Here is a 12,917-nt window from a genome sequence, read left to right as displayed (position 1 = left end):
CAAGTTACTGCAGCACCTCTTGTAGATGGTATACACTGCAAACACGGTGTGCCAGTGGTGGAGGGAGTGAATATTTAAGGTGGTGGATGGGGTGTTAATCAAATGGGAAGCTTTGTTTTGTACTCACTATAGTGACACTATAAGTACAGTCAAAAAAAGTTATGCTTAATTATAGTGGAAAATAGTGACCAGAGAAATTTTGTCTTTTTCACGCCTCCCCCTCCTCCCTCTCTCAGCAATGTTCCAGTTTCATGTAACAATGCACAAACTCCATTTTAAATATAATTCATTTCCCTGATAACCTAATAGGGAAATGCAACAACCCATGTTGAACTGAGTCGTAAGGTACAAATTACTGTGACTAATATTTCTATTCATACACAACAGAGTAGTTAACCTTCTTTTACTTAAATTGGTGATGTTTCTGTTAATTAAGTGGAGAGACAAATTTGATACACATGTGAACGTGTGCTTTAAGCACCATATGATGAATGCAGGTCCCCTGAGCTTTGTAGGGCAATTCAGTCAACTTCTCATTCCCGATTGCTATCTAGATACCAGAGCTAAAAGCTGCACGCTTGTAGATGTTTAGTGAGAACAGGATTGGTCTCTGCTATGATATGGTCAAATAGCTGCCAAAATGCACTATCCAGCTCACACTAGTGAGTATCAGAGGATTGCCAGTGCCTGTGAAACTATGAGGCAGAATCAGCAAGGGAGAAGGGGAAGAAAAGGAAACAAAAAAAATCAGGAAAATACAAAATGTTGTTGTGTTTGATAAGACATTGGCAAAAGTGGCAATATAAGGGGTGAGAGATAACATAAAAGTTAAGGTATATGAGTTGAATGCTAGGGGAACCACCTCAAATTCGTGCTAACCGGAGCACCGTGATAGCCAAGGAGGCCTCGTTTCCCATATGGATGCATATCTATGTGACCCAAAAGGCCTACAAATGCAATCTGTCAAAAACAACAGATTCAAATGCCAAATGAAAACACAGTAAAATACTAAATGTGTGAAAAAGTCTTTATTCAATTTGTTCACACCTTACAAGGACCAGACCTTGCAAAAGGCTGGGGTTTTGCATTGAAAAAGGCAAGGAATTAGCTCTGGAAAATCTCCACAATCTTTTTCTGCTTAGTGTGCTGTTTTCGGACATGCACGACACAGTCCGCCATGTCGACACTGAAGTCAAACGTGTTTTCAATGTTTTCAGGCTGCAGTGTGAAATCCCGGAACACCTCTACAGCCTTCACGGCATCAGTCCGGGTGACCCCCCCCCACTTTCCTGCAGGATTGGAACAGAAGTGGAAACATTTTCTGCTTGAGCTGCCTTGAAGCACATTAGCAGAATCTCTCTAGTGTCAGCCTATATGCAGCCATTCATATCCTCTTCCTTGCTGGAGAAAATGCCTATTTATTGAACTGTTCCAAAAGGTTTGCCTTGTGTTTCATAATGGTGGACAAACTTGATGGCAGAATCCCCCAATTCTTTGCGATGTTCACTTTCCAAGTCACACGAACAATTTTTCACTTGCTGTGCTAACTTCACCTTCTTTCCAATCAACAATACTTTTAACTTTCTCGCAGGTTTAGCCATACAGGTTTTGCACCTCCTTTCACAGAGAGATCTCAATGTCAAATGATGGTTTGCCCAGCGCTCCATGATTTTGCACTTTTAACTCCACTCTGGTCGACATTGTCATATGACAAGTTTAGACAAGTTCGGCTAATCCAGAGTGACCCCCAGTGCCGAATTTTGGCTTATCACAGACATTGTTCTATAGGGTTTGCTATCCTGCCGGCGGGAATGGTTGACAATCTTGGCATAATTAGAAGTTTGTATCATCTGAGTTTAACTCATCGCAGTTTTGTTGTAAAAATGCAAAGAATAGAATGGGGACTGGGAGAGCTATAAAGAACAGCAAAGAAAGACAAAAAGATAATAAGCTACAAAAAAGTAATCTGAGAAGAAACTTGAGTGATATCAAAATTAACAAAGATTTTACAATTATGTTGATAGGAATGGGCCCTTTTAAAATCAGATGTGGGTAATATTGCAATTGAAAAAAATGAAAAAACTTATTGAATAATTACTTTGTATCAATCTTTACAGTAGAGGAAGGGGATAACATACCTAAAATTCCAGACAAAATAATAATTGGCTGTAAATTCTGAGCTCCCCAGTGTTAGATTGGAGGGTACCCAAAGATGCACTGGGGAATTCCTTCGGAAGCTTACAGGTAAGGTTTGCATGGCAATTGCCCAGAAATGCAAACATCCCCGAGGCAATTACCCTGCACTGGGAACCATCCAAAAATGCAATTTAAATTGCAAACTTTGGATGGTTCTGACTGGGTTATATTAATATTACCCAGAAAAAGTTAGAAGAATGAAAGCCTCTTCTCACTTCTGGGTAGCTATTGTACAAAACCACGGGACCCACACCCCTGACCACTCCCGGCCACTTGGCCCCTCAAGCATGCTCCACATTCAATAAGGTCATGACTGATCTGAATGTAACCTCAACTCCACATTCCTGCCTATGCCCGATAACGTTTCACCCCCTTTTTAATCAAGAATCGATCTAGCTCTGCCTTAAAAATATTCAAAGATGCTGCTTCCACTGCCTTTTTGAAGAAGAGGGTTCCACAGATTCTCAACCCTCAGAAGAAAATTCTCCTCATCTCTGTCTTAAATGAGTGAACCCCTTATTTTTAAACAGTGACCCCTTGTCCTAGATTCTCCAACAAGAGGAAACATCTTCTCCACATCTACCCTGTCAAGACCCCTCAGGGCCTGCAAGGTTTCAATTAAGTCATCTTTTACTCTTCTAAATTCCAGTAGATATAAGCCTAACCTGTCCAGCCTTTCATCACAAAACAACCCACCCATTCCTGGTATTAGTCTAGTAAACCTTCTCGGAACTGCTTCTAACACATTTACATCTTTCTTTAAATAAGGAGACCAGTAATGTACACAATACTCCAGATGTGCTCTCACCAATGCCCTGTACAACTGAAGCATGACCTCTCTACTTTTGTAATCAATTCCCCTCAATAAATTATAACATTCTGTTAGCTTTCCTAATTACGTACTGTACCTGCATATCAACCTTTTGTGATTCATGCACTAGGACACCCAGATAACTCTGAATTTCTGCAATCTCTTACCACTTAGATAATAAGCTTCTTTTTTATTCTTCCTGCCAAAATGAACGATTCCACATTTGCCCACATTATACTCCATTTGCCAGATCTTTGCCCACTCCCTTAACCTATGTCACTTTGTAGCCTCCTTACGTCCTCGTCACAATTAACTTTCCTACCTATCTTTGTGTTGTCATAAAATTTAGCCATCATTCCTTCAGTCCTTTCATCCAAGTCACTTACATAAGTTGTAAAAAGTTGAGGCCCCAGCACTGATCCCTGTGGCACACCACTAATCATATCCTACCAATCAGAAAAAGACCCATTTATGCCAACTCTCTGCTTCCTGTTAGCTAGCCAATCTTCTATCCATGTCAATCTATTACCCTCTACAATATGAGCTTTTATTTTCTGCAATAACCTTTGATGTGGCAATTTATCAAATGGCTTCTGGAAATACAGTACATCCACTGGTTCCCCTTTATCCACAGCACATGTGACTCCTTCAAAGAGCTCCAATAAATTGGTTAAACATGATTTCCCTTTTACGAAAAGGTTGACTCTGCCTGATTGCCATGAGTTTTTCTAAGTAGCCTGCTATAACATATTTAATAACACCCCCCGATTCCTGACACCCCTGGTGTCTGACCCACCCTCCATCGAGGACTGACCCCCTCCACCACCCCCTTGAGGTCTAAATCCTGACTCCACCCACCTCCCTCAAGGTCGAAGGCCCAACCCCCCCCTCCACCCCCCGAAGCCGCCCCTGACCTCCCCCCAAACCCCGACCTCTTCCCAACCCCCCGACCTCCCCCCCAACCCCGACCTTCCTCCCCACCCCTCCCGACCTTCCTCCACCCCCTGACCTCTCCAATCCTCCCTTACTTTCCTACTGGCCTGTCAAGGACCTTTAAACTTCAATGGACCTTTAACTTACCCGGTTTATGGCAGCTGGTACCATAAAAAAGGAGGCATGGCCTCCTTCCCTTCGCCTGAGCTGCCCTTTGACACTAGGCCCCGGGGAGGCGCTGCACTACTCTGATCTTAGCCGGCCTGAGTTTTGACGGTTGGGCGAGACAGGGTGAGAAAAATTTAAGGTAAAAAATTAAGGTAAAAAACTAGGAGCGGAGTAGCAATCCAATGCTGATTGCCAGTCCAAGGAAGTTTAGGTCCATTGAATCAAGGACTCAAACTCATTGGTGTTAAAGTAAGCAAGAAAAAAATGTCAGAAAAAATGGCATGAAAGACTGATAAATCCTCAGGGTCTAATGGCTTTGACCCCAAGGTTTTAAACAAAGTAAGTGAGAAAATTCTAAATGCTTTAGCGATAATCTTCCAAAGCTTTCTTTTTCAGGAATTGTTCCTCTTAGATTAAAAAGTTGCATTGTTAAAGAAAGACGAGAGAGGGGGAAATAATTACTATTGTCTCACATCTGTTCTGGGGAAGTTATTAAAATCTATAGTTAAGGACAGCGTGACTGAGCCCTAAGAGAAATTTGAGCTGAGTGGACAGAACCAGGATGGATTTGTAGAGCTAGCTTAATGAACCAAATTGAATTTTTTGAAGAAGTAATTAAAGTAGTGGACAAGGAAACCAGAAGCAAGAGCTGATCAAGATCAGCAAGAATAAATATGCAGCAGCGGAAAAGGAAGCTCGAGACCAGGAGCAAGAGTTGATTGAGACCAGTGGGGATAGATACAGTGCAGCAGAAAAGGAGACTCGAGACCAGGAGTGAGAGTTGATTGAGACCAGTGGGGATAGATAGAGCAGAAGTGGAAAGGAGGCTTGAGACCAGCAATGAGAGCTGAGCAAGGCCGGCTGGAATAAATAGGGGTTGAGCTGGGACACTGGACTGGATTTGAAGGAAAAAAAATCAAAGTGTGATGTCACTGGGAAGTGGGTAAGTGATTGGTTGGAGAGTATTTCTTTTTATTCTCTCTCTCTCTCTCTCTCTCTCTGTCTAAACTAGGGCATGGGTTTAAAGTGGGAGCCGAGAAATTTTAAAAGTTTAATGGGGAAGTGAATTAATAATATATAATTATTAGTACAGAACAGGTCTAGGGGCATTAATTAATGATGTACCAATCTTTAGTGCCATTTTCTTGCTTACTTTAACATTAATGAGTTTAAGCCCTTGATTCATTATTATTTTGCCTGGAATGTCAGGTATATTACCCCCTTCCTCTACCATAAAGACCAATATAAAGTAAATATTCAACAAGTTTGTCATTTCCTTTTTTAAACACAACACTAACTAGATTCTAAAAGAGGAAATAGAGCCTTTTTTGGATGGGCAGTTGAGACTTGTTGCTTGCAATTCCTGCACCATGTGGGGACTTCAGGATATTTCATGTGTCTTGGCACATGCATAGGAAGTGTCTCAAGCTGCATGAACTCAGGATCTCTGAGCTTGAGGGGCAGCTGGAGTCACCGTGGAGCATCATAGAGGCTGCGATTTTCCTGGATCGTATATTCCAGGACGTAGCCACCCAACAGGCAGAGGGAGTTCAAGATAGTAAATTGGTGGCCACCCGGAAAAGTAGGAAGAGGCAGAAAGTGCAGGAATATTTTTGTATGTGCCGTTTTCAAGCTAGTACTCAGCACTGATAGGAGTGACAACACCTTGAAGGTGAACAATTCAGACCATAGAACCAATGGGCAAGGGACTGCATAAAGGGAACAGCAGAATAGAAACTTGTGGTCTATACAGGAGATTCCATAGTTTGCTGAAAGACAGGCATATCTGTAACTATCACTAAGTCCCCCATGGTGTGTTGCTTCCCTGATGCCAGGGTAAAGGACATCATGGTGAGGGTGCAAAATATTCTGCAGGGGAAAGGGAGTGAGCGAGAAGATGTGCTACAATTACATAGATACCAATTACATAGATAGGGCAGTTTTTGAGCTCCTATAGTGGGACTTTCAGGAGCTAGAGAGTAGGTTAAAAAGTAGGATCTCGAAGGCAGTAATCTCTGGATTACTCCCAGTGTCATGCGTAAGTGAAAGTAGAACTCGAAGGATAAGGAGGACCAATGTGTGGCTTGAGGCATGGTGCAGGAGGGAGCTCTTCAGATTCTTAGAGTATTGGGTTCAGTTATGGGGCAGGAGACATCTATTCAAAGGGACAGGTTGCACTTCAACAGGACTGGGACCAATGTCCTCACAGGAAGGTTCACTAATGTGGCTGGGGAGGGTTTAAATTGGCAGGGGGGTGGGCAGCAACCTAAAGAAATGGAAAAGAGGAATAAGATGCATAACAGCGATAGGATAGTAATTAGATAAGTGGAGACTAAGAAGGACTATGAGGAATACAAAGACAGATTTGGAATGCATGTATGCAAATGCACAAAGTGTGGTGAATAATGTTCGTGAGCTTCAAGCACACATAATCATGTGAGAGTATGATTTGGGAGCAATAATGGAAGCATGGCTTAAAATGATGAGGACTGGATGCTTAATATAGAAGGATACAAAGTATTCAGAAAAGACAGGGAAGCCAAAAAGGGATATAGGGTTGCAATGCTGATCAGGGAAGACACCAGTGTGTTGGAAAGAGAGGATGTGCTTGAGAAGACAAGGACGGAATCCATGTGGTTAGAGAAACAAAAAAGGTATGTTCATGCTACTGGAGGTATTTCATAGGCCTTCAAATAGTGAGAGAGATGGAGGAGCAAATTGCAGGGAAATCACAAAGATGTGCAAGAACAATAGAGTGTGATCCCGGGGACTTTAATTACCCAAATATCGATTAGGATAATGTTCAAATAAAGGGCAAGGAAGGGCAGGAATTTCTGAAACATATTCAGGAGAACTTCATTGACAGTATGTTCTTCATCCAACCAGGAAAACAGACATTGTTATATCTGATGCTGGGGATTGAGGTTTTTGTGGACCAAATGTCTGCAGTGGTACATTTGGGTGGGAGTGATTATCATTTTATAAGATTTAGATTAGCAATGGAGAAAAGCAAGGAGTAATGCAAAGTTGAGCTTCTAAATTGGAAGAGAGCTAACTTCATTGGAATGAGAGTGGATCTCTCAGGGTATAATGGAACCAAAGATTGACATGAAAAACAGTAATGAAACAATGGGCGGCCTTTAAGAAGGAGATGCTTCATGTACAGGCAGGGTACATTCCAACTAGCAGGAGGTAGGGAATTGATGAAATGAAAAAGATGTATGATGCATGCCAGGTGAGTTCTTCAAGCAAGAACAAGACCAAATACAATAAGTCGATAGGGGAAGTGAAGAGGAAAATAAGACTGGCAAAGAGAATTGAGAATAGGATGGCAGTTAACATAAAAGGGAGCCCAAAAATATTCTACTGTGTGTAAATGGTAAGTGGATAGGAAGAGGCAGAATGGGGCCTAATAGGGGCAAAGAGGGTAGCAGGACAAGGCTAGAATACTTGAAGTACTTTATATCAGTATTTACTAAGTAAGAGAATGCTGATAAAATACTGATAAAAGTGGAAATGGTAGAAGTAATGGATGGGGTAAAAATTGGATTTCTTTTTTAAAATTTATTCATTCATGGGATGTGGGCGTCACTGGCCAGGCCAGTAAAGGCTAGCTATGCTTGGAGCGAATAAGAATGGTTTGCATCCCAGGTTGCTAAGGGAGGTGGGGTTGGAGATAGTGGAAGTGTTCCATAATCTTCCAAGCTTCGTTATGTATGGGGAAGGTGCCAGAGGATTGAAAAGTAGCAAATGTGACGCTGCTGCTCCAGAAAGGATGTAAGGACATTCCTAGTAACTACAGATCAGGATGTAAGGACATTCCTAGTAACTACAGATCAATCAGTTTAACTTCAGTGCTGGGTAAGGTTTTTGAAACAATAATCAGGAAAAAAATTAACAGGCACCTGGGGAGTATTACTGTGGTCCATTCTCCATGGCACTTCCTCTACCAATCAGAGTCCACTCGCCAACCAATCAACATTCTTTTCTCATACAGTATAAAGTTGTTGCTTCTCCTGACATTGGTATTCTTAAGATTGTCCTGATCAGTACAAGACAAAAAGCTTTGACAAAATGTCTTTTTTTCAGCAATACTCAAGTTCTGTACTATGAAAAGACATCTGGAAAGGGTTGAGTTATTAAGGAGCACCAGCACAGATTTGTAAAAGGCAGAACATGTTTGACAAATTTAATTGAATTTTTTGATGAAGTGAGAGTTATTAAGGAGAATAGGGTGGAAGTTGTCTATATGGATTTTAAGATGCACCACATAAAAGGCTGCTTAACAAAATGGAGGCTCACAGAATAGGACGGTCAGTGTCAGCATGGATAAAATATTGGCTTAAGGATAGAAAACAGCAAGTCCAGGTGAATGGTTGTTTTCTGACTGGAGGATGTTAGACATTGATGTTCCCAAGTGTCAGTGCTAGGATCACTGCTTTGTTTAAATATATTTTGATATTAGAATGCAGGCAAAAATTTCAAAATTTGCCAATGATACCAAACTTGGAGGAATGGCAGCTATCTAAGACTAAACCAATTTGTTCGCAAACTCGGTGTTATATTTGACCCCAAGATGAGCTTCTGATCACATACTCGCACCGTCACTACACCTTTTTCCACCTCTGTAACATTGGCTGACTTTCAATAGCACCTGCTGCTGAAAACCTCATTCATGCCTTTTTTTACCTCTATCCTGCAGTCCTGGCTGGTCGCCCACATTCTATCCTCCATAAATTTGAGGTCATCCAAATGTCTGAGGCCCATGTTCTAACTCAGACCAAGTCCTGTTTACCTATCCACTCCGTTACCTGACCTACATTGGCTCATGATCAAGCGACATCTTGATTTTGAAATTCTCGTTTTCAAATCCCTCCATAATCTTGCTCACCCGAGCTCTGTAACCTCCTCCGGCCCCACAAACCTCAACTAATTCTGGCTTCTTGCACATCTCCAGTTTTTATCACTCCACCATTGGTGGCTGTGCCTTCAAATGCCTTGGCCTTAAGCTCCAGAATTCCCTCCCTGCACCTCTCTGCCTCACTTTCCTCCTTTATGACACTCCTTAAAACTTACATCTTTGACCAAGCTTTCGGTCATCTAACCAACACCTGCTTATGTGGCTCAGTGTCAGACTTTGTTTTATGACAGTCCTGTGAAAAGCTTTGAGACATTTCTGTGTATATATTGTGTAAAAATCAATCTAATGTAAAAGTTGGCCCCATGATTTTTGGTCTAAAAAAACAAATTTTTCATGTAACCTGTGTAAAAGTCAACCCTAGATTTTGAGGGATCCAATCATGTTGGAATTATTAATTCCCTACAGATAATTACTATGGTTCACTAATTGAAAGGCACGTGTAGGAATCTTTAGCTTTTCCCTCCGATCTCCCAGTCAATCAACAACATTAATGTTCACTAAATGATCTATCATGATGCCTTCGAGAAGAATAATAACAAATATGTAGTTCAATTTAAACTGGAGAAAAATGTAAAATGGGTTAACAAGCATCGGCAAAATGGTTATTTTATCACCTGTGGAGTCATCTGTCTTTATGCTCTTGGAGAAGTAAAGAAGCGTGGTATTCCAGAATTCTAGGTCAGTGCAGGGTGAGGCACAAGATTCAGGAAAAAGCACAATTTAGTACTCGATCAGTAAATGAAAATTTCACAACGTCTGCCACCTGAACTTGACGATAAACACAAATTCCACTGATTTGTCATCTGTCAAGAGAAGAATGCTTATCGATTGGCCTGCAGTGGAAATATGGATGAAACACTGATGAACTTCAGCTTGCCAGCAAACAAGACTGTTACCAAGATTGGTGAAAAAACCTTCCTTGTAAAGACAACTGGCCACAAGAAGACACGGTTCACAGTGGTTCCTTCTTGTCTGGCAGATGGCGCAAAATTAAAGCTGATGTTGATAGTCAAGCAATGTCGACCCCTCAAAAATATTACCCATGTAAAAGTCAACCCATGACTTATGGCCTGAAAAAATTGGTCTCAAAAATTTGACTTTTACACAAGTGTATACAATAAAATTTTGTTGTTGATCACCGCAGGGGTGCTTACACACTTTCCTGGTTGTATTCTTGATGTGCACTTCCAGTTTTATGTCACATCTATTTCCCTCAGTGTCGCTCTGATAGTCAAAAATGCCTGGTTAATTTCCAGATTCATAACCTTGCATGTATATGATGCATATTTCTTGGTTTATTCCTGACTTTTTCTTTTGTCTCTCCTTAGGTCGATGTTGGATGGATGCTCTGGAATTAGCTCTGCGGTGTTCAAGTCTTCTCAAACGCAGCACAGTTAAGGATGGTGATCTGAACTGCTCGATGGATGCGACTCACCCAGGAATGTGCAGTCTGCAACGAGGCTTCAGTCCCACTCACCAGGAGATTTTCCAGTAGGTCCCCAGTCACAGACTCATTTATTGACTTATTTCAGTGGGCCCTAGAGTGTGAATGTTTTACATGTATATGTAGGCAGCGGGCTTGTACTGACCTTAAAATTCATTCATTGGTCACAGTCTGCGATATGGCAAGACCTATACAGGTTATCTTTAAGAATGGATAATGGAAAAATTACCATAGCAATTGGTTGGGTATTAGAAGGTACAGGTGATGTGCAGCATGTGTGTTTTGCACTGGACATTGCAGCATAACTGGTGGGTACTGTAGACCATGGGATAGAATTGGTGGCAAGGTCTCATGCATGAGATAAAAACAAAAAACTGCGGATGCTGGAAATCCAAAACAAAAACAGAATTACCTAGAAAAACTCAGCACGTCTGGCAGCATCGGCGCTGCCAGACCTGCTGAGTTTTTCCAGGTAATTCTGTTTTTGTTTTTTATTACCATGCATGACCCAGTTCCCTCACATAAATGAATACCTGCTACAGGAGGTGGGAGCTGTGTGTAAATAGGCAAATACAGAAGTAGAATGTGACAGTTGCTGAATGGATCTGTGAATGGAAGAAATTGGTGGGAGTATGGGAGGGGCAGATGGAGGTTGGGAGGGGCATAGAGGTGCTGGTAAAATATCAAGTTGCTAATGTCACTGTTCACATTAGAGGGCTGCAGCATGTCCAGGAAGAAAATGAACACTCTCGCTACTAATTCCAGGAGAATAGGACTCATGGGCTTCATTATTTCCAAGACCGAGACCATTCTCAATAGCTACAATTTACCCCACCTCTACTGCCACGCCCCTGATTACCTCATCCCTTTACCTCATTCACTCAAGCCCTGATCCTGAGTCATTCTGCAATTTTCCTCCCTTCTGGGATTTTCCATGATACACGCCTACCAAATTTCTGACTACCTAACTATCTTTCCTGGGCCCTGTTTCTGCTAAATTCATAACAAGCTTCTTCTGCATTTTAAAACTATCATCATTGCACTCCCCGGAAAATCCACCTTTGATCCATCTTGTCCTCCACCACTACTGCGCTACCTCCAATCTCCTTATATGTTTTGCTTCCCATCTCCTTTCCACCTTTCCACTCCATGTTCGGATCCCTTCAGTCTGGTTTCTGCCCTCCTCCCAGGAATGAGAGAGCCCCAGTGAAATTCACAAACAATATCCTGTGTGACTATAATTATGGAATCCCCTCTTTGACCTTTCTGTGGTGTTTAGCATGGTCAAGGACATCTTCCTGTTGTACTACTTCTCCAGCTACATAGGATTGCCCTTGCAAGGCTCTATTCCTACCTCTCCTGCACAGCCAATGTATCTCCAGATGTCTGCTTCTCCTTCTGTCCCCACATCTCTAAAGTTTCCCAAGGTTCAATCCTTGGTCCTGTCTTCTTTCTCATTTACATGCTATCCCTAGTGACATCAACCACAATCATAAAGTCAGCTTCTATATGTATGCTAACAACATAAATTCTACAACTGAGGAGCATGTCAGTGCAATTAGTTTCAGATTAATTTAACAAATGTTAAATACAGACATGATGTGATAAATTTATGTGGTTCTATAATTGGACTGTCCTTGACTCCCCAGCTATCACTGCACTGGCAAACTTGTTGTCTGACATTAAGTTAGAACTTTTGCAGTTGAACACTAGGAAGACAAGAAATCATTGCTTTAGTCCTCCACCAACACACTTTTGCTTTTCCTGGTCACTAACAGGCTGAACCAGGCTGTGTGCAATGTCAACGCCTTATCAATACAGAGCTGAGTTTCAAATCCCATGTCTATCCACAAGCACATATAACATCACCAAACTCTGCACCCCATCATTAGCACTATATTTTATCATCATTTTTGTCATCTCTAGACTATCTGTAATCTTCCTGCCAGCCTTTCATCTTTCACCCTCCAAGATTCACATTCTTCTCTCATCTAAAACAGTGCCAGCTACATCATGTTGCCTACACAAAGTCATGCTCACCCATCAACTTGTCCTCACCAATCAACTCTAGCTCCCAATTCTCAATGGATCAAATTTATATTCTTTGCCTTCATCTACAAGGTACTCCAAGGCCTTGTTCTACCCTGCCTCTGCAACCTACTTGAGTTTTAAGTTCTTTGCCCCATCCCTTCCCCTACCAAACAGTTGTTGGCTGTTATGTATTTCACTACCTCCATTCTACCTTTGGTGGCAGATCCTTACAAACATACAAATTAGGAGCAGAAGTAGGCCATTTGGCCCCTCTAGCCTGATCTGCCATTGATAAGATCATGGCTGATTCCATTGTGACTTCAACTCCTCTTTCCTGTCTACCTCCTTGCACCCTTGGATTCCCTTGTCAATCAAGAATCTGTCTAACTCAGTTTTAAAAATATTCAGTGACC

General features: G+C 41.7%; 1 protein-coding gene across 4 annotated transcripts in view; it reads left to right on the top strand.

Annotated features, from left to right (window-relative positions):
• Window positions 1–12,917, top strand: part of osbpl5 (oxysterol binding protein-like 5) — a 148,144-nt gene that overhangs the window by 101,126 nt on the left and 34,101 nt on the right. For all 4 annotated transcript variants that reach the window (XM_041198181.1, XM_041198180.1, XM_041198179.1 and 1 more), the window contains one exon: window positions 10,358–10,520. In XM_041198181.1, the coding sequence (XP_041054115.1) occupies window positions 10,358–10,520 (163 nt within the window). The remainder of the gene's footprint in view (window positions 1–10,357; window positions 10,521–12,917) is intronic.

The sequence above is a fragment of the Carcharodon carcharias genome, chromosome 10 (assembly GCF_017639515.1).
Source record: "Carcharodon carcharias isolate sCarCar2 chromosome 10, sCarCar2.pri, whole genome shotgun sequence".
NCBI lineage: Eukaryota > Metazoa > Chordata > Chondrichthyes > Lamniformes > Lamnidae > Carcharodon > Carcharodon carcharias.
The sequence above is the reverse complement of the archived record's forward strand: the minus strand, read 5'-3'. Positions and strand labels throughout refer to the sequence as shown.